General features: G+C 48.7%; 8 protein-coding genes across 8 annotated transcripts; 2 read left to right on the forward strand and 6 right to left on the reverse strand.

The window, feature by feature from the left end:
• Positions 1-23: 23 nt before the first annotated feature.
• On the reverse strand, positions 24-1,493 carry EURHEDRAFT_409927 (PRCC domain-containing protein). The gene has a single exon (XM_040781236.1). It carries the CDS (start codon positions 1,469-1,471, stop codon positions 236-238), a length of 1,236 nt encoding a protein of 411 aa, XP_040641380.1. The 5' UTR covers positions 1,472-1,493; the 3' UTR covers positions 24-235.
• Positions 1,494-3,257: 1,764 nt separating this feature from the next.
• Positions 3,258-4,660, reverse strand: EURHEDRAFT_302798 (uncharacterized protein). The gene is made up of 2 exons (XM_040778275.1): positions 3,495-4,660; positions 3,258-3,431 (listed from the first exon to the last, which is right to left on the reverse strand). The coding sequence occupies exon 1, from the start codon at positions 4,401-4,403 to the stop codon at positions 3,498-3,500; it is 906 nt and encodes a 301-aa protein (XP_040641381.1). The 5' UTR covers positions 4,404-4,660; the 3' UTR covers positions 3,258-3,431; positions 3,495-3,497.
• Positions 4,661-8,599: 3,939 nt separating this feature from the next.
• Positions 8,600-9,142, reverse strand: EURHEDRAFT_375518 (uncharacterized protein; the record flags this gene model as incomplete). Its single annotated transcript, XM_040778749.1, has 2 exons — positions 8,600-8,838; positions 8,917-9,142. 2 exons carry the CDS (start codon positions 9,140-9,142, stop codon positions 8,600-8,602), a joined length of 465 nt encoding a protein of 154 aa, XP_040641382.1.
• A 205-nt stretch (positions 9,143-9,347) lies between these two features.
• EURHEDRAFT_521436 (uncharacterized protein) lies at positions 9,348-10,867 on the forward strand (the record flags this gene model as incomplete). The annotated part of the gene is made up of 4 exons (XM_040786842.1): positions 9,348-9,430; positions 9,474-9,505; positions 9,535-9,557; positions 9,827-10,867. 4 exons carry the CDS (start codon positions 9,348-9,350, stop codon positions 10,865-10,867), a joined length of 1,179 nt encoding a protein of 392 aa, XP_040641383.1.
• Positions 10,868-10,963: 96 nt separating this feature from the next.
• Positions 10,964-12,441, reverse strand: EURHEDRAFT_302870 (legume-like lectin family protein). The gene is made up of 6 exons (XM_040778276.1): positions 12,215-12,441; positions 12,130-12,153; positions 12,004-12,074; positions 11,873-11,954; positions 11,560-11,820; positions 10,964-11,512 (listed from the first exon to the last, which is right to left on the reverse strand). The coding sequence occupies exons 1-6, from the start codon at positions 12,311-12,313 to the stop codon at positions 11,060-11,062; spliced, it is 990 nt and encodes a 329-aa protein (XP_040641384.1). The 5' UTR covers positions 12,314-12,441; the 3' UTR covers positions 10,964-11,059.
• Positions 12,442-12,825: 384 nt separating this feature from the next.
• Positions 12,826-13,244, forward strand: tim13 (protein translocase subunit TIM13; the record flags this gene model as incomplete). The annotated part of the gene is made up of 2 exons (XM_040780028.1): positions 12,826-12,942; positions 13,029-13,244. 2 exons carry the CDS (start codon positions 12,826-12,828, stop codon positions 13,242-13,244), a joined length of 333 nt encoding a protein of 110 aa, XP_040641385.1.
• A 623-nt stretch (positions 13,245-13,867) lies between these two features.
• Positions 13,868-15,646, reverse strand: pkaC (cAMP-dependent protein kinase catalytic subunit pkaC; the record flags this gene model as incomplete). The annotated part of the gene is made up of 5 exons (XM_040780029.1): positions 13,868-13,895; positions 13,950-14,324; positions 14,377-14,630; positions 14,686-15,290; positions 15,568-15,646. The coding sequence occupies 5 exons, from the start codon at positions 15,644-15,646 to the stop codon at positions 13,868-13,870; spliced, it is 1,341 nt and encodes a 446-aa protein (XP_040641386.1).
• A 576-nt stretch (positions 15,647-16,222) lies between these two features.
• On the reverse strand, positions 16,223-19,235 carry EURHEDRAFT_409932 (Sin1 family protein). Its single transcript, XM_040781237.1, has 3 exons — positions 18,930-19,235; positions 18,389-18,850; positions 16,223-18,328 (listed from the first exon to the last, which is right to left on the reverse strand). Exons 1-3 carry the CDS (start codon positions 18,950-18,952, stop codon positions 16,294-16,296), a joined length of 2,520 nt encoding a protein of 839 aa, XP_040641387.1. The 5' UTR covers positions 18,953-19,235; the 3' UTR covers positions 16,223-16,293.
• Between the last annotated feature and the right edge of the window lie 73 nt (positions 19,236-19,308).

The following is a 19,308-nucleotide window of genomic DNA, read 5'->3' on the forward strand; positions in this document are numbered from 1 at the left end:
GATTTTTTGGGGGGTTATACAAGGTTAAAGAAAAGTTTCTTGCTTGTTTTTGAAATGTAAATAAGCATACAAAAGCAGTGTACATGGCGTGTTTCAATTCAATTATTATGTCAACTGGATTTCCCAGGCCACAAGCATGGTAAAATAAGGGGGTCATAACTCATTAAATGTCTATATTGTACAGATTAGATTGGAATTATGTTGAAAGCGGATGCAACCCGAGCCAGGTAACATATCACCACCCATACTTCGACCCAGCCTCTTTCTTGTTCCTTCGTCCCGTTGCAAAACTTTCCTCCAATGCATCCCGCTGGTTGCTGGCAGCATTGACCAACTGTTGCAAAGTGTGTTTTCCTGGCGCAATTGCTCGGACGGGATTGTGTTGAGCTGCGGCAAGATCTGTGCCCTGCGCCATTTCTTGGTTGGCGGCGTACTCTGTGTCTGTGTTGAAGTTCAGGATCCGGGACTTGGATGTGTCTCCATGTCGGCCGAACAAGTGGCGTCGTTGCGCACGGGATAAATTAAGGTCGTCTGCGATGTTGTCAAGCGTTTGGGTTTGTTGCGGCGTTGCGGTTGACGCTTCTGATGTAGTAATAGCTTCAGACTCTAGTGCGGGACCTGCTACAGGTGCATCGGGAATTGTGTTGTAGACCAACGGCTGGTAAGTTGTGCTCTGTGCAGGGCCAGTCGAAGGAGCTGTCGCGGACGAGTCTTCTGAGGATATGGAGAAAAGGCTGACTTTGGGTTTTGGTGCAGGTGGTGGAGGGGCCTGTTGTGCAGGTTGCTGCTGCTGCTTTAATTGCGGAACTGGCTTCGATTCATCGGCAGCAGGTAAAGGTGTAGGGGGAGGCTTTTTCTTCTGATTCCGTCCCACAGAGAGCGGTTTAAACATCATCGCGTTGCCCTTCAACTTCACCTCCCCTTCTGGCTTCCGTGGAGGCTTAGTTTCTGAGGAACCTCCTTCAATATAATTCTCGCCTTGCAGACTTCCCGCCTTGGGAATATCCTCATCATCGCCGTCCAGAGCTTGGTTATGCCGCATCTCCGCATCAGCCGAACGATCGAATCCCGGAGCTGCACCCGTCTTCAAACCAAACACCTTCCGCGCCGGCCCAGAAGGCTTCTTATCCTTATCCGCCGTGACAGTCTTCCGCTTCGGAGCCGGTAGCATCGCGTTGAATCCCGAGAAAGCACCTCCACCACCTAACCTTGGTTTCTTCCGCGCAGGTCCATCTTCGCTTTCCTGATCACCATCTGTAGTTTCTGGTTTGATCTCGGGTAATGCAACGCGGATCTTGCGGGGGTTACTGCGGTCGACGATGGACGAGAAGTTTGCGCCGGAGGTTTGTTTGGAGGGATTATTGGTGGGTGCGAGTGCAGGCGCAGAGACGGTCTTCTTCTGTTGGGGTTGGGTAATATTTTCTTGCTCGGAATCTGAGGCTTCTGAGTCGGAATAATTGACGAGAGCCATTATAGGAGAGTTGGTGTGTTTGCAGTTCAGATGATGGGATTCGTCAGTGGATGAGGTCTGGAGAGTTGGGCGGTGATGTTATTTACAACGTTTTGCCACGGTATGACTGTCATTTATCAGTGTTATTATTGGCCATTGTATAGATGTCATTACGCCTCTTCAGAGCCTTAAAACGTTCTGTGTAAATAGAATAATTCGAATATAATAAGTTGAATTATTATCAGATTGCCTCTCCATACTGCCTGCCAGCATATCGAGTTAACAGTATCCGATACATTCCCCATAAAGGGACTAGGAAGGATGTCCAGCATTCCGGTTCGCCTAGTATGATAATCGCATGGTTCGTTCTCTATGCAACTCTTCCTTGAAGGTATGTGTGTCATGATGTATTCTTGTAGATTGATTGATCTCCGAGGGCTGCATACCATATCTGTGTAGTATATGAGAAGAAACCGGTCAACATGACGAAAATATCATGGCGAGAGGCAGTATATGGGTATTCCAATCATTCGAAGAGACTAACCGAATGTCACACTTCAACTCAATATATAGTCGAAGCAAGAAGCTACTATCCTCCCAGGCTGGTTCTGGTTTGTCGAGACTATTCAATGGTGCGGATGGGACACTACGCAAAATCGACCGGTAACAGAAAAGAGAAAAGGTGAAGATAGCCATGAAATTATTCCAATACAAAAATGAGGCGTATCATGTAGCGTCATTAACGTCAATAATCTACCAAACCCAGTTCATCCACAAAACCTAACCTCCAAATGTACGCACAAAGGAACCGCCTGGAATAAGCAGCATTAGTCGTAACATCAATCGGCATGCCATGCCTAACTCTGAGATCCAAATCCTCGTCTAGATTCCCAGAGCGCCCATGGGTGCGAATACAACAGCCACAAGCATTCGTACAGTACCCTCAATCTTTATTACCACAGCATCCGCAACCTCACGCGCAATAGCTCCCACGGCCAACACAGTCCTGGCGCAGGAACTTGCATAAATACTAGTCCGGATTACTCCCGCATTTTCGAGGCTCGCTCCAGCGTCCCAACAGGCATATCCCTTTCCAGTTCCCAGAGACTTTATGCACGATCCTTGAAGCTATCCTTCAAACCCTCGAACTCCGTTTCATATGCCAGAAGCAGAGATTCAGTGGCTCTGGTGTCATCCAATCACAAGGCCGACAATGTCTTTTTAAAGCTTTGACCTTCTCTTGGAGATAGACCTGTCTCTGTAGTGCCCAGTGTGCTTCAATCTCCGCCTCAATCACCAACAACTGAGACCATTTCAGATCATCATCCCTCCACGTGATGTCCTGGTTGCCAAACAGATGCCAGTGTAGGATCTGGGCGAGTCGAGTGTAGTCAGCATCTTTCAGCCTGTTCTCAAGTTCTCTCATTTAGACATATCTTCTTGTAGCGCCGCATTGTATTGCGAGGATGATTCTGACTTTTTTTTTTTTTTCTCTGGGTGGCCCTTTCTGATAGAAGGGTTACTCAACTTGCTCGTCGTTCGGACAGCTTTAATCTTGAGGCGCCCGTATCATCCTTCTGGGTTTCGGTGGGAAATTATGGAGAACATGGTTGCGAAGAAATGTGTTTCCTTAGTTTTTTATTTTAGAGCTGTTGTGGGATAATCATGCCTTCGTCCGATTTGGTTGCAGCCTATTACGCTATTTGATGCCTGGCGTCTAAAATTGGAGCCCATTCATGGACACCAAATTTATAATCATAGAATTAGTTATTATTCTTGTAAAAGATTTTATATGTCATTGCATGACGCAAGTGAGATGATGTATACAATGCAAGGGAAAATATCTATCCAGCCGGAAAGGTTCAAAGAGAAGAGAAACTCTCTTATATATCCCAAGTCCGACTTTTTGATGCGTCGTTGATGGGCATGTCATGTGGTGGCGATGAAGGTTGCGCCGTCTAGCTCATTTAGAGGTATAAAACTGATTCGATGTTAGTATGGGAATGAGGATATCAACGGGCTATCAAAATTAAAGTGAGCTTACCATTTACAGGTTCTGACCGAGAGTGGCAACGACCGAGCCGACAGAGGAGCCAACAGCAGGCAGACCAAGGCCAGTGAGGAGACCAGCAACGCTAGGGGCGAGCTGGATGAGGAGAGCACCACCATCTTGGCCAACAACAGTGAGAAGGTTGTTGACAGGGGCACCGAGGTCCTTAACAAGCTCACCAACTGAGCCAGCCTTCTTGACAATCTCACCAACGGGGGTACCAACGCTGGGGAGACCAAGGCCAGCAAGAAGCGAGGCGATAGAGGGGCTCAGCTGAACGAGAAGACGCTCAGCGTTGGGGCCAGTAACCTCAAGGACGTCCTGGACCTTAGGGGCAAGGTCCTGGACGACCTTGCCGTCGCGCTTGACGTTCTGGCCAACGGTAGTGACGACGCTGCCGACGGGCACGCCGACGTTGGGGAGACCGAGACCGGAAACAAGACCGGCAACTTCGGGGGAGAGCTGGATCAGCAGAGCGCCGAGGTCCTTGTCAACGACGGTGAGGAGGCCCTCGACCTTGGGGCCAAGATCCTTGACAAGGTCACCGACGCTGGCAGCGGAGGCGACGATGGAGCCAACGGGGCCACCAAGGCCAGCCAGGCCGAGGCCGGAGAGGAGGGCGGTAACTTCAGGGCTGAGCTCGATGAGCAGCTGCTTGGCGTCGGGGCCAGCGACGCTCAGGATCTGGTTGACAGGCTTGCTAACATCCTGGACGAGATGGCCGCCGGAGACAGAAGAGGAGGGAGTGGAGGAGGCAGACGGGACAGTAGAGGAGGCGGAGGAGGCGGAAGATCCGAGGTTGAGGGCCTTGGTGGCCTCGCCAACAATGGGCAGGCTGCCAGCAGGGGCAGCAACGACCGAGGAGGCCAGGACAGCGAGGGCAGTGATGAGAGTGACCTTCATTTTGATATGGTAGAGAATGACTCGGGTAGGATCACGAAAAGAGTGACTGAAGTAAGAGCGTGAAATGAATGAAGGATGGTTGAGCAAAAGAAGAATCCGGCCGGCTTTTATATGCTTTGAGAGCAGATATTTCGCACTCCTAAACCGGTTCGAATCAATACGGCTGCCATGAGGCCCTCATTTTTCTACGGTGGACATTGACCTTCCCAGTTAGGTCAGTGGAAGTGTAGAATCTGGATCTGGAATCCCAATTGTTTGGTTCGGATAATTGTAATCTGCAAGTTCATCTTACCCGGTAGCTCTGTACTAACGAACAGAGTTAAGTGACTGCCCTAGTGCAGGGACCACCGGACTTTCCATAGGCTAATGGAATCTGAGTTTCGTGAAGATTCTGCATCCGTATTCCCTTATGGATATAAGAAAACATGGCTGACTGATATGGCTACAATGATCTTGCAAAAATGCATCGCGGATGACCGGAGGTTCGCCACCAGAAGTATAATTCCCAAACCTGGAAGCCCGCCCACTTTTCAGCTTCTCAAGGCGCTGTTTTTCCACTACTGGGCTTTTTTCTGAGGGCACTATTGCTACTTCAGCTCTCAACAGTCACAACATGACCTGAACTGCGGCAATACATATCCACCGATGTAGTTCCACGAGTGACAAGACCCAGCATCAGGGTCCGGAACGGAGATCGAGACGATGTGATTTGTGGAATTTGCCGATGGTTATCGAGAATTGTCTGAGAGTAGCAATAATTCTCCACTGAATCCATTTCAGATATTCCGGGAAGCTGATTGCTTGATCAGTGCTGGAAGATCTGCATACCGGATTCCTATGGTTCGCTCGCAATAGCTCGGGGTGTTACTCATGCAATTATCTGCAGCCCACCAACCTCATTTCCGAAATGGGCCGGGCGGATGCTGTAATCAGAGTTCATTTCTGCTTGGCCAGTTACTGACATGGTTGCGTTGGGGTCGTACCTGAGACCCATATATCTGTACAGCTGATCAATGGTGACAGTTTGTAGGGTGCCCCATTTGAAAGACTACTACGGACAATATTGAATGCACAATTTCACATTTATATCCTATTCCGAAGTAGCTTGCTATACATACTCTAGAGTGCATCTTCGGTCAGCAACGATAAATCTATGCTCAGAGTATATTTAAAGTCAACCAAGGATTAGTGCTTGTATACCTCCAGGAATGCCTTTTGTACGGAGTACAGACTCTGTGCAGCCGTAGTAACTACTACTACTGGAGTATATCTGGCTCGAGATGTGCTAAGCTCACAGAACAGATACCAGGGCTTTTAACCACGGCCCATAGAAAGAGTGTGTCAAGAGCGAAATATGATAGCTGCGAGAGTAGCTGAAGATAAAATCCCTCCATGCCATTTATATCACTTGTATCTGATTTATCCTGTGGAGCCGCGAGGTAATAGAGCAATCCTGATTATCCCGATAATGACAGCGGACCTGAGCTATTTTCTCCTATTACTTGATGACCGTACATTGAAACATCTGTATAAAATTCCAGAATTCTCATCGAGGTTAGTGGAGGCAGCCTAAACATACAAAACATGTTGGAGAACTACAGGAACTATGTCCAGAAGGCTGTTCATGAAAGAAGCTAAGTCTATCATTATGTTGCCAGAAAGCGTAAAGTTAGTTAATTTTGATTGAGTTTCCAGGCCAAATTCAAGGAAAACAGTCTTTTGTTCCAGTCCCCAGGCGTCCAACTACTGAGATAGATTGGAAGAAGGAACATACATGATTCATGAATGGGATCTTCAATTCTTGGCATAGAGTGGCCATTCTATGCCAGCGTATTGCTCCTGCCATGCCATGCCATTTTGCATCCTGTTCAGTGATATTTTATGCAGCAAGGTTACAATGACTCTGCGAGCAATGCAAGAAACTATGGATGTGTTTGTAATCAACAAATACTAAGAGCTAATTGGATTCTCATAAAACACCACTCAACAGTATCTGGGTATGCGAGAGTCAAGGGACAATCCTAATCCAAAGAAAGGCATATATGATGACTTTTGCAATACAAGGCCAAAGCCAATCAACCTGCTGTCATGACACCAGTGTCGGTGGGTATGGAGTAGCAGAGTTGCAAAAAGGCTTCTGTCCAGGAACACATCTTTCCAAGTCTGCAGCCTGAAGTATATATTTACGAGCTTGCAAGCCGCGAAGACGACGACAAACTATTATAAATAGTCGATAAGGCTGATTGGAAGCAATGCACCACCACTCTCGTGACTGCATTTCAAATTATTTACTACAATCACCCCAAACAACTCGGTACTTCCAAATTGCTTCCTTTTCTCTATTCAGATATTCCTAAGTTCTGTCAACGACTACTAAGAGGCCATAATTTCATTCCGAAGACGATGATGAACAGCCGAGCCTTGCAAGCCTCAAAACTTACGAAAGGGAGCAGCATCTATACAATGCAAAAAGACTTGATCAAATCAATTCCGTGACTGAAGGATAGCTTGCAGATAAATATTCTCTTAATCTAGAGCTCGATCGCACATATTTTGCACTGCCCGTGATGAATGCCATAAAAAAGGGAGACATTTCTCTAATAAAATATCTGTGGAGCTAGGTGTACTAATTGGCAGTAGGATAGGAAAATGTGCCATTGGGGGGCCCGCTGAGAAGAGGGTGGAAACTTTGGAAGTCCTGTATCATTATGGGTGAGATGTGGACCAGATTGTGGCCCGTTATGCGTACGTTTGAGTTTCTCTTCCCATCATGTATGAATTTATCCCACCACTAATTGGTCGATTCTTCTTTGTCTCCTGGCTTTCCAAAAGCAAACCACTACTAGATGGATGCTCGATCACGGAGCAGATCCAAATCCAGACACCAGGGCCGATAGACACCCTCTCAACGTTACAGCCAGAAACGCTTCTGTGGGTACAGTCAGGTTGTTACTTGAAAGGGGAGCAGATCTCAAGAAGAGAATTACTGTGATACACGCAACTAAGAGGCAAGATAATAACTGGAAGCTAGTGATCCAGTGACATCTTGACTACTGCTACGATGCCAATGCTCCTAGCCCCTGTGGCTATAGACATCTAGGGGGTATTTATCCTGGTTCTGTACTGCGTGCGACACCTCCTCACAGTTCTGGCCATATAATTTCCTTTCTCCTTGAGGACGGTGCAGATCCGTTCAAGGAATCGGAGAATGAATATACACCTGCTGAGCTTGTGTTGGAGCGTGTGTATGGTTAGGCCATGAGCACCCTGTTGGACACAGAGACATTCGCATGGTTATGTTTTGACGGCCCTGTAACTTGAAGTGAGACTGAAATTCAGTTTCAAGTGATTTTAACCAGGAACTGGTAAAGCTAGACCCAATGACTATCAGTGTTCTCTTGTAAATTTATTGGAAGTCCCACTCCTAATTGGGACTATGAAGGTTCCAGAACAGACATCGTCACGCTGCAAAACCTTTCATCCTATACAGCATCGTCCAACATGTACTAACAGATATATATCAACAGAAAATAAACATAGTGTTTCAGGTAACTACTGTCTGTTTGTCACTGACATATCAGAGCCGGCTCTTCAACTACTATCTGCAGTGATTACCATAAAAGTAAAGATATAGATATCGACCTTTTGTTTTTTATTAAGATCTAACTCAATCTACTGTATGACTATTCGGGCCTGTCCTTGTTAGCGTTGGACGGGGTCGGACACTAGACAGGAGTAGTGAAATCTACTTTTACCACTTTTTGTTCATTCAATCTTCTCCCCTGTCAAACAATGGAAAAACCATCGCACAAAGCATACGGGCCAATTGATGTGATGGACTCCGGAACCTGAAGAACACAGATTCTCTCAAGACTTTTACGGCTATGGCTGGTAAAGCAAGAGTGTAAATATAGTCGACAACATAATTCATTTAATATAAGAAACTAAACCAAGCCAAGTGCTCAAAATTAAATCAGTAGGGAATGAGTATCAAAATGACTGTGACAATGCCTCTTTATCGTCTCCCAAAGACCATCGATATCGCATACAAACATTGCTCCTAGCACCCACCACAGTCAACACCGGAACATTCCGGAAAATAACAACCACATCCCAACAAACTAAGGTTCATGCTGTCATTCCAGACCAGTTAGAAACACCCTGTCCCAGAAAAAACAGAAAAAGAGGCCATGAACTCACCAACAACACTGACCCTGCATCTCCTCTTTCTGTTTCCACTTCCTTGCAACTATCATTGCTTCTTTCAATTTCTGACACTCTTTTTTGAAACTTTTGTTTTCCTCGTCGTCTCCCAGACCTCGAATTCTGTCTTCAAGAATGCGTAGTGCCAGCGATAACTCCACAACAGACATCCATATCAAATGAAACTGACCAGCAGTTCCTTTCTGGACATCTATGTAGTCACTCAATGATCCTATTCCGTCAGTACAATTTCTACGAATAACGATATAGTGTACGCCTCAGGATCAACAACGAAAATCACAATACATACTCTTCTCCCTCGGGACCCCCCGAAACGTCTTCCAAATCTTCATCCCCTGCTCCTCCTCCGTATGCGTCGAAACCCGAAACTTGAACATCTTCCCCCCGACACACAGAACCTGGAACCAGAAATGCTCATTACAAAGGAAGTACTGCTCGACTAGATCCTCTAGTTTGTATATTGCCAGGCCGTCATCGGGATAGTTGAATCGGTATGGGCCGAGGGATATGTCCATTGTGCCAGTGTTTTTATGCCGTATATCATGTTCTGACTGTTTGAAGTGTGTAGGATTGATGGACAAAAAATACCGATAAATATCCTTCCCGCCCGCCAATCCTATATAATAAACAAGAAAGAACAAAAGAACAAAAGCACGGCACAAATAAAGAAAATTTAACATCTGTCAGGGTCAGAGTTTATTAGAACCACCGCCTATCACTATGGTCCCACAATCCTCCGATAAACCGTTCTTCTGTCTGAAACATCATATCAAAGACCCTGGCGCAGCGAACACAGCCCCAGGGTCCGTCTGATATTAGCGTGGTTAGTTTGAAACATGACTTTAGCATGTACGGAGGAGAGCACTTGTTCGGATATAGTACGGAGTTTGTATATACTATTTAGTAGGTATGCACGACGAGTACGGAGTAGTAAGCGAGTCGGTGGAAGAGCCTTGATGAGGTTAGGGTTGAACTACGGAGGACATTTCCTTTCTGGATGATTTTTTGATCGGATGACATCACGGGGATGATGATCTGATAAGATAACAGTCTGATTAATCCAACTTTAGCCGTCGTCTATTGGCTATCGCTGTTGACACTATCCATCCTCGTTTCTACGCCGGATATCCGTTCTCATCTACAAGTACGCGCTTTCAGAGCTATAATGCTAGTCGCATAACATCAACCTGTTCTAACAGATGGATCCCGCTCAAACAAAAGAGGCACCCCCGGCCCTAACCGCCGACACATACTCCCAAGCCCACTCCCATCCAGATCGCGACGACTACACCCGCGCGCGAAAATCAAAATTCCGCTTCAAATCTTCTTCCAAATCACGAGCCTCACGCGACGACCCAGATACACACCGCCATAGTCACCGCAAAAGAGGCTACAGTGACCGTGACCACCACCGTTCCCACCACCGTTCCCACCACCGCTCCAAACGCCACAACCACACCACCACACCGCCGCCAGAGGACAACCCACGAGGATTATCGCCCAATGCAGCCTTCCGCGAATCCCTCTTTGATGCCCTCGGCGACGACGAAGGTGCTGAATACTGGGAATCTATTTACGGTCAGCCCATCCACAACTATCCTGTCCCCAAGGGCCCGAATGGGGAACTCGAGTCCATGACCGAGGATGAATACGCGGCGTACGTGCGGACAAGAATGTGGGAGCGTACGAGGGAGGGGATGGTTGAGATACAGGAACAGTTGATTCGAGAACGACGAGAGAAAGCAAGAAAGGAAAAGGAGAGGGTGAGAGGGGCTGAGGGGGAGAGAGAGAGGAGGGCGTTTGAGAGGGCTATGGAGGAGAGCCTTGCTAGGGGGCGGGAGAGGAAGATGGGGAGGGTCTGGAGGGGAGTTGGGGAGGGGTATTTAAACCGGTGGGATATAATCAATTCGCTGAGGGAGGGGAGCCGTGAGGAGACTGATGGGCGGAAGGATATGGGGGAATTGGTGTTTTGGCCTGTTGAGTCTGGGAAGAGGAGTGATGTTTCGGGGGAGGCGGTTGAAGAGTTTATGCGGCTTGCGCTTGTGCCAGTCTCTGCGCCGGAGATGGGTGGTGATGAGGCGTTGGTTTCTGTGCTGAAGACGGAGCGTGTTCGGTGGCATCCGGATAAGATCCAGCATCGGTATGGTGCATTGGGGATTGATGAGGATATTATGCAGAGTGTCACTGAGATTTTTCAGATTATTGATCGGATGTGGAATGAGTTGAAGGAGCGGGTTTAGCTGTTGTTATTTTTCATTGCATTGGCGTTAGAATTGTTTTATGATACCCTACATTGATTGCGTTACTGTGTCTAGGTTATACGGTATCCAAAAGGTTACATCATCCGCTTCGTTGACAGAAAACAGGCTATGTATGCGACAAACTAACGAACCATACGAATATAACATTTTCTCCTTTCTCCCTTCCCTCACTTAGAACCTGTTATACCGCTGCTTAGCCCGATAAGCCGTGTATCCAAAGTACCCACCCACAAGCGCAAAGACAAACAAAACAGCCTTAAACAAGAACCAACCCCAACCATCAGACTCCTTGGTCTTACTTTTAGAAGTCTTGACAGTACCCCGGTCCTTAGAAGCGCTGGAAGAGCCTCCGCGCGCAGGACCTGCCGGACCTCCGCCAACACTGTACAGATTTTGGGTCTTGAGCGAGATGACGTCGTGATTGTCGCTAAGTTCACCGGTTTCAGCGGAGAGACCGAGGTAGGCGACGGAGGGGATGGCAATGTTGGCTTCTTCAGCGTTGAGTTCGAAGCACGTTGTCCAGCTGTCTTCGGATTTGTATTGAAGTTCGAGAGTTAAGGATTGGTCGTGGAAGTAAGTTAGGCGGGCTTTGGTGGGGATAGAGGCGCCTCGGAGGCCGCGTGCCTGTCTTGTTAGCACATTTCAATTGTTCTTGGTGTTTAGTGACGTACAGAACATCCAGCCAACTGGTTGGCCTTTCCATCATGCGCCTGGTCATAGCTCGTCTTGCCATCACCCATCATAGCCATGACAAATGGAAACGAGGTACCGGGACGGTTGTTCTTGTAGGTGTCGAAGAAGATACCAAGACCCTCGAAGTTATCCGTCGAGCCAAAGACCGGGCCCTGTACTGCGCGCTGCTTGGTAAGCCACAGGGCGAATCCATCGCCGTGCAGGTTACCTTCTCCGTGGATTTTGAATTCGAGTTCAATCTGCCGTTATTAATACTCATTCCTTACTACTCCAGCAGGCAAAGAGACTCACTTCCCAGTTAGTCGCAGTCAACGGAACCCGCGAAAATGCCCATCCTTGTTGCGACGGCCGGTCCGAGGTAAGACGGATATACCTGATTATTTAGCCTCATCCCCTATACAAACAATCCCAGGCGAACATACTGGTCAGCGCGAACAATCGTATCACCACCAAAATCGAACCAGCGGCTTTGGAAGTCGGAATCCAGGTAAGGCTATCGACGTCAGAAGTTATGACCCTAAACAAGCACCCCGAGAAACTAGACCCACCGGTGAGAGACTGTGAGTGCGGAGCTATTCAAGTTAGCACCACTCCTTTCACTCCTTTCAATTTAAGGGCAAAAGGGGGGCGTACTGGAATACTCTTGATATTCGAATCGTCATAAGCATTGGTCAGCGGGACAGTCGCCAGGCCCACCAGACCGAGTAGGGACGAGAGCCGCGGGAGGAGCATGTTGGCTGTCAATCAACGATATATATAAAATAAGAAAGTTGCAAAGAGAGTAGCTGAAGCAATTGTAGTATCGAAATCGAAGAAGAATGGAAGTTGAAAGACAGACAGTAGGCGAATGATTCTCGCGAGGGGGGCGTAGCAAGGCAGATCGATAGCTATACCGGGGTACCTACTACCTAGTTGTATTGTTATAGCGAGGTTAGTGTGGTCAATGTCACCGGGACACTTTTACCACAGAGACATAAAAGAAGCCCTCCAGCAGAGAAGCAAAATAGCCGTAGAAAGAAAAGGAGTGAATGTATACGAAGAGAAATGGCCGGCAAGACAAGTCCCATAAACATCCAAGTGTCCACATCGGAGTCTAGGGTGGCGCCTGTGGCGCAACAGGGCAGCTCTGCACTAGCCACACTACCGAGATTTGCATCATCACTACTACCACAATTACTACAACTATACCTTCTCACACCAATTCACCTCTTTTCACCCTATACACGACATAAAAATAACTCAAAATGGCCATCTTCGGTTCCAGCTCCGGCTCGTCTGGCAACGTCGACGAGATCAAATCCACCATCATTAAGCAACTGCAACAAGAAGCCGCCGTGAACAACGCCCGGCAATTGATCGGAGTGCGCTACACCCTCTCCTTCAATCCAGACTACTACCCCCAACTATATGCCAGCGCAATTGACTAATGTGTAATAAACACAAACAGAAAGTCAACGAACACTGCTTCGACAAGTGCATCCCCTCGCCAGGTTCGACCCTTTCGTCATCCGAAGAAGGCTGTCTCTCGACATGCATGGAGAAGTACATTTCGCTGTGGAACGTTGCTAGCAAGAGCTACATTGCGCGGGTCGGAAAGGAGAGCAAGAAGTATGGGTCGCAGGAGACTATTGCTATGAATTCGTTGGCTACTGGTGGGGATTAAGGCATGATGTATGATTGAAAATGCAATTGAGGGGTGTTGTCTTGTGATGAATTTTCAAGATTGTACGATATGGTGAATGCGAGTGCAAATGAAAACGTGTATAGTATGTACGCGTTTCTTGTTGAATAGAGTAGACCAGGTGGGTGCCAAGGTAGTCAATTGTCATTGAACTATATAATCACACAAGTCGAGAAGATAACTCCAGGATTTATAATTAGATACTCGAAATGACAGCGATGAAAGTCACATGAGAAGAATATTCACAAGGCTTGCATAGAACAAAAAACAATGCTGACAGTCAGATACAAAGAGCAAGCCCAAGATTTCAAACCACATATCCTGAATGAGCAAAAACAAGACCGGATAAATCTTGGTGGACGTCAGCAATTGACGAGCTGAGTACCGACCTATACCAAACCCAACCGATGAGAAGATTGACCAGCAACCTGGCTAGCCAACGGCAACTTTTATCCCATTGTTGCTAATATATCCCAGAGGACCGTAGTGGTTCCTTATTCGATCTTCGTCTCCCGGCTGTGTGCTACCAGTACGAGGATGCCGGTGTTCCAGACAGACATCCTGTTATAATGCGAATTACCATTCTATCATAATTCAGCACGGCACTAGAAGTCAGGGAATAGATGACCATGTCTGTAGAGGGTTAGTTATGAACGCCACTTCATAAATGTTGTAAAATGTACTTACTGATCATCACCCGGAAGACCGTACGATTCAGTCTCCTCAGGGTACCGGTCATACTGGCTGGCATCTCCCTGTCCTCCCCGGATAGGCGGCACATACGGAGCATCAATGTCCTTCCTGGCTAACCGGTCCCAAGTCACCTCTGCAAACCACGGATGCTGCTTGACATCATCCGAGCCGCCGTGCAAGTTACCCAGACGCTTGGTCAGGTCTGCGGTGATCAGCTGCGAAAGGAGATCGACGGCATCGGGGTGCAAGTATGGCGGGTACTTGACTTTTCCGCGGAGGATGTTCTCGTAGATCTTGACTGGCGAGCCGCTGTCCCAGAACGGCGTAAACCCGCACAGCATTTCGAAAATCAATATACCCAGAGACCACCTTTATCTAGTCAGCAACAATCATGCCGACCAGAAAGTTCCTATTAACTCACCAGTCCACCGATTTGTTATAGCCCTTGGACGACACTACTTCCGGAGCAAGGTAATCGGGCGTACCGCAAAGGGTCCATGTGATATCTGGGACTTCCTTTGCAAACCCAAAGTCGGTAATCTTCAAGTGACCATGACGGTCCAGCAACAGGTTTTCCGGTTTGAGGTCACGGTAAATGATCTGTTGGGTGTGTAGATAATCCAGCGCAAGAGTCACCTCAGCGGCATAGAACTTGGCAACGGGGTTGGGGAATCGCTGCGCACTGGGGTCAGTTGCGGCTTCGACTTGCTCTCCATGTAAAGGAACACACCTGAGACTTGCGCAGCAAGCTAAACAGTTCACCACCCTCGACAAAGTCCATGACCATGTACAAATTCCGCGAATCCTGCCATGTACCCCACAGCGTAATCAAGAACGGGTGCCGAGCGCGACTCAGCATCTTGCGCTCATCATTGGTATGCTCAATCTGTTTCATCTTAACCACCTGCGCCTTCTTCAAGACCTTCATAGCATAGAACCGGTGGTTATGTGTCGACTGTACCAAATGCACGCGACCGAAACTACCGGTACCTAGCGTACGTTGCAGGGCAAAGTCCTCCAGCGAGTACTTGTTCTTGGTGACACGATCTGACCGGCTTTGTTGCTGCGCATGTTGCTGTTGCTGGTTGCTCTGCTGGGCCTGCGGCTGATGTAATTGTTGCTGCTGCTGATGTCCACCCGAAGCATGCTGATTATTATACTGGTGTTCTTGTTGTGATCGGTGCTGCGCAGCTTGCGGCTGGGCAATCTCATTGGCGTTTGGTTGGGTAAAATTGGCTAGATTCTGAATACTGGTGCCGCCATGCGACTGCTGCGGCTGTTGGGTCGCCGGGGAGAGGTGGTGGGATTGGTTGTTGGTAGCTTGCATGGGTGCGCCTGGGAGGAAGGAGAGGAGAGAGAATTAGCACCACCGGGGAGAAAGAAGACAGGTCTGACTAAGAATGTGAAATTGAGTGAAACAACGGAGAATTTGAGAGTTTCAGCGTGTACAGAAAGAGGGGAAGACCGGGAAAGACAAAAGATTGAGAGGAGAAAAGAGAGAGTGTGTGAGAAGGAATGAGGGAGTGTGGCGGCGGAGGGGAAACCGGCCGCATTTGGGGTGACGTTTGTGTTTCGGCAACGGTGGACGGCCACGAGAGCAGGAAGGACCAACCTGATTCTTGCACCTCTTTGCTCAGTGTGTGCGAATCTTTGGTCCGCCGTTTTTTCAAAAGCCCACCGAGGTTCGGCATCAGGATTGAACAATTGGTCAAGTTCTCCTATTTGAATAGGGGACCGGGGTGGATGTAGCGGTGATGGGACGAGACGGGGTACAGAGAGAGAGAGAGAGAGAGAGAGAGAGAGAGAGAGAGAGAAGAGAGAGAAGAGAGAGAAAGAAGACTAGGAGAACTGGAGAAAACGGAATAGACAATTGACAGTCCACAGGGTGACTCTATTAGAAAAGTGTTAAGAAATGTTGAAAGGTGAAGTGAAGGAAGAAGAGAGGTAGACTGAAAGAGCAGACAGCGAACAGACAGTGGGGAAGAGCTTGATGTCACCACAGGGCACTAATATCCTCACCAACTATGCACAACTACCAGTATTTTCTATGGAGAGCTACATTCATGATCCTCTACCACGACCACATATTCTCTCACTCAGACTGACGATGATGAGAGCATCCCTCTGTCCCACGGTTCCCTTCTGGAGAATGACGCTATGGGGGCAACCTCTCCGCTTGTCCCGAGCATCTCAAGTATGTACGAGAATGAAACAACCATCCGCTCATTACCCTGAAGCGTGTTTGAATACGACACTCAAAACTGTGTAGTCAGATGGCAATATTCTGAATTCATTTCTAACACTAAACTCCAGTAACAATGCAGCAATCCAAAGAAGACTAAATCCGATAATGCGCCATGTTCTTCTTAATCTCGTCCACAATTTCAACCGCCTCCAACGCATTCCTCGCCTCAAAGTCATACCGCTTTTGTTCCGTAGCATCATTACCCCGAAGTACTACTACCCGGAAACTCTTCGGATGCCGGCGACTTACCTTGCACCCGACCACATCGTTGAAGCTGATCGACCGTGTCTTCGCATCCGACACCGTCTTTCCAGTGTCCGGCGGCATGATATGCATGTAGTCATTGTCAAATGTAAGCGTCCGATGGTTCGAGGCTGTAAATGACATGGATTGTTTGCGGAACACGTGGTACCGCCTGTAATAACCACCGACGAGATCCGGTTTTTGGGTCAGCGGAAGCATGCGTTGAGCGGCCTTCTTGCTCTTCTTCGGGTTTCCAGCGTTGTCAATTAGCAACGGTGCGTTGGGCGAGGAGCTGTGCGGTGATCCCGTCAAGGCCAGCGGCCCGGCCCCGAACCGTCGCCGGACCAGATCCAGCTCTGTGATATTGCCCAGCGCTTCAACTGTACGGTCCAGCGGCGCTACCGTGTTCGATCCCATCACCTTTAAGAGATAGTTGCCTTTGTCCAGACCCCATCGCTTGCAGACCGAGTCCAGGAGCTCTGCAATGTAGCTGTCCGTCGTTGTATTGAGAGTCATAACGTGCGTAGAGGCTTCCAGGTTAATGAACCGCACTTTAATTGTCTTGGCAACTCCCATGCGAGGCGTAGCATGCGACACCGGCACCGCTGGACGGTCTGCCGGGGTTAGAGTACTATCGTTCAAGGCCGACGAGAATGGCTGACCCAGGATGGGATTGGGCCGAGCAGGCGGTGCTCTGAATTGTGCAGGTTGCTGGGTTGGCGGCACAGCAAGTGCAGCAGTAGGCTCATTGCTCTCCTCAGTAGATATGGTCTGGCTGAACTTGGGGTACAGACGTTCGTTCTCCTCAAAGTCTGCCTGAGATGCCTCGACAAGCGCAAATTCGTCGTACTGCTTGCCTCTCGACCTCCCTCGCGCGCCACCTGCCCGATTGTTGTTGTTTGACGTGAAATCTGTAATCGGTGACATTCGACCTAGCGGAGGGAAGTCATACTCCACTTCACCATCCTCGACCATCCGCAGCGTCCAGCGGTTGACGGACAACTTGCTGCGCTCTATGGCTGGCTGATGGCCTTCACTCCCATACTGCCAAAGAGCAAGCCCAATAGCCTCTGCAACAATCACCGGAGCCGGCTGCTCAGAGATCTTGGATTCACGAGCAAGTGGCATGTCAAGGGGTTCCTCCGGATCTGACGAAAATGGAACGTAGATCTTGATATTTAGAGCATCGATTAAACCCTTGCCGGCGAGCGTCGCGAACATTTCCACGGGGTTGGAAGGTGCTTTCTTTCGAGCAAGTAGATTCTGGGTGAGCAAGCTCACAGGCTTCACTTGACTAATGGGTCGTGGAGGCGGAAGATCCTGCAACTCTGGTGCTGGGGTTTTAGTCTTCCTAGGCGACGCATTTTGGGACCCCGATGTATTTTGCAGCTTGTGCATCAATGCGATCGGGGATGAGGACCCTAGAGTACCGGTAATATCGACATCCTCGAGCAACGAAGCAGATCCTGCGGTGGCATCGAAATCGGACGATAGCCCGGATCCAACAGATTCTCCACCCGAATTCTCAGCTTCCTCATTCAAGTCATCAACCGTCATGGTATCGCGATTGCTCGTTCTGTGGTCTTCGGGCTCAATTACCCTGTTCCGCGAGGAGAACCGAATCTGCTGCCCCTTAAGTGCGGTAGACTCCATTTCATTGTCCGACGACAGGTCGCTGCTCGTAGTCGTATCTCGCCGCGGTCGTTCATTCTTCACAGAAACAGCTGTTCCCAGGGACCCTGTACGGTAGTGATTGCTGGTATGCGGATGTGAGGGCGATGTGACCATGAGCTCTGGCCGCTCATTTCGATCATGCGAACGTATCGGAGAGGAACCGGCTCGCGTCCGTATCGGAACTTTGGAGAAACTGATCGGTTGGCTAGTCCTGCATCCGGGTTAGAACCTCAACAGACTGGAATCCATAGACAACAAGTGCCCAACTGACCTTCGTGAGCTCTCCCCATCATCATCACTATCGTCACTCAAATCACTACTATCATCCTCCTCAGCGATCCGGTGATCCTGCTGCTGCCGTTCCCGCCGACGAGGCTTCTTCCCATGCCGCCCATGATGTCTCCGCCCAGTTACTTCCGCACTGCTCTTACCTGTCACCATACCCCCTTCCTCATCCTCCCCATCCTCCCCCAACCCGCCATCAGCCAACTCCTTATTCGCACCAAACCGATAATAATCGCCGGAAAGAGTCGTCGTAGGAATCGGCGGGGAATATGTCCGCTTGATATGTGCAGCGGCTATTTGGGTGTAGGGGTTCGCAGAAGCCGAGGACCAGCCCGCTGCGCGGAAACCGGGCGTGTTGAGGACGGAATTGTTGACGTTGATTAGACGGTCTCCGATTCCATCTTTTATTGTGGACAGGTACGAGGTTCGGAGCTGCCAGATAGCGAAACTATCCAAAAGCACCTGAATTAGTACCCCGAAGAGGCATGAGGAGTGAAAAAGGAGGGGTGAACGCGCGCGGGACATACTCTTCGTTATGAAGGAGCGACATCTTTTCGGTGGGGATAAGGATAACTCTCAGAGGATATATATAAATAAGAAGAGGCGATCAAGTAGGAATCAGGATTGAGCCGATCTGTATTGATGTGATAGACAGCCCACCGTCAGTGCGTAGAGGGCATGGTCTTTCGAAGCTGTAAGAGAATGGATGGCGAGCGCCCACTGTACACGATAGAAAGATGAGGAGGCAAGAAAAGAATGAGTTTGGATCAACCAGGACCAGCCTGGCTTAGCGAACACCAGCCTGCGAAGATGCGAAGAGGTGTATAAGTAGCATATAATCAGCGTGCTAGTTATTCCGTTATTCCGATCCGGGCGGAGGACTAGTCCGTCGGTTTTTCTACGTTC

Source organism: Aspergillus ruber, assembly GCF_000600275.1.
Source record: "Aspergillus ruber CBS 135680 unplaced genomic scaffold scaffold00005, whole genome shotgun sequence".
Taxonomy (NCBI): Eukaryota; Fungi; Ascomycota; class Eurotiomycetes; order Eurotiales; family Aspergillaceae; genus Aspergillus; species Aspergillus ruber.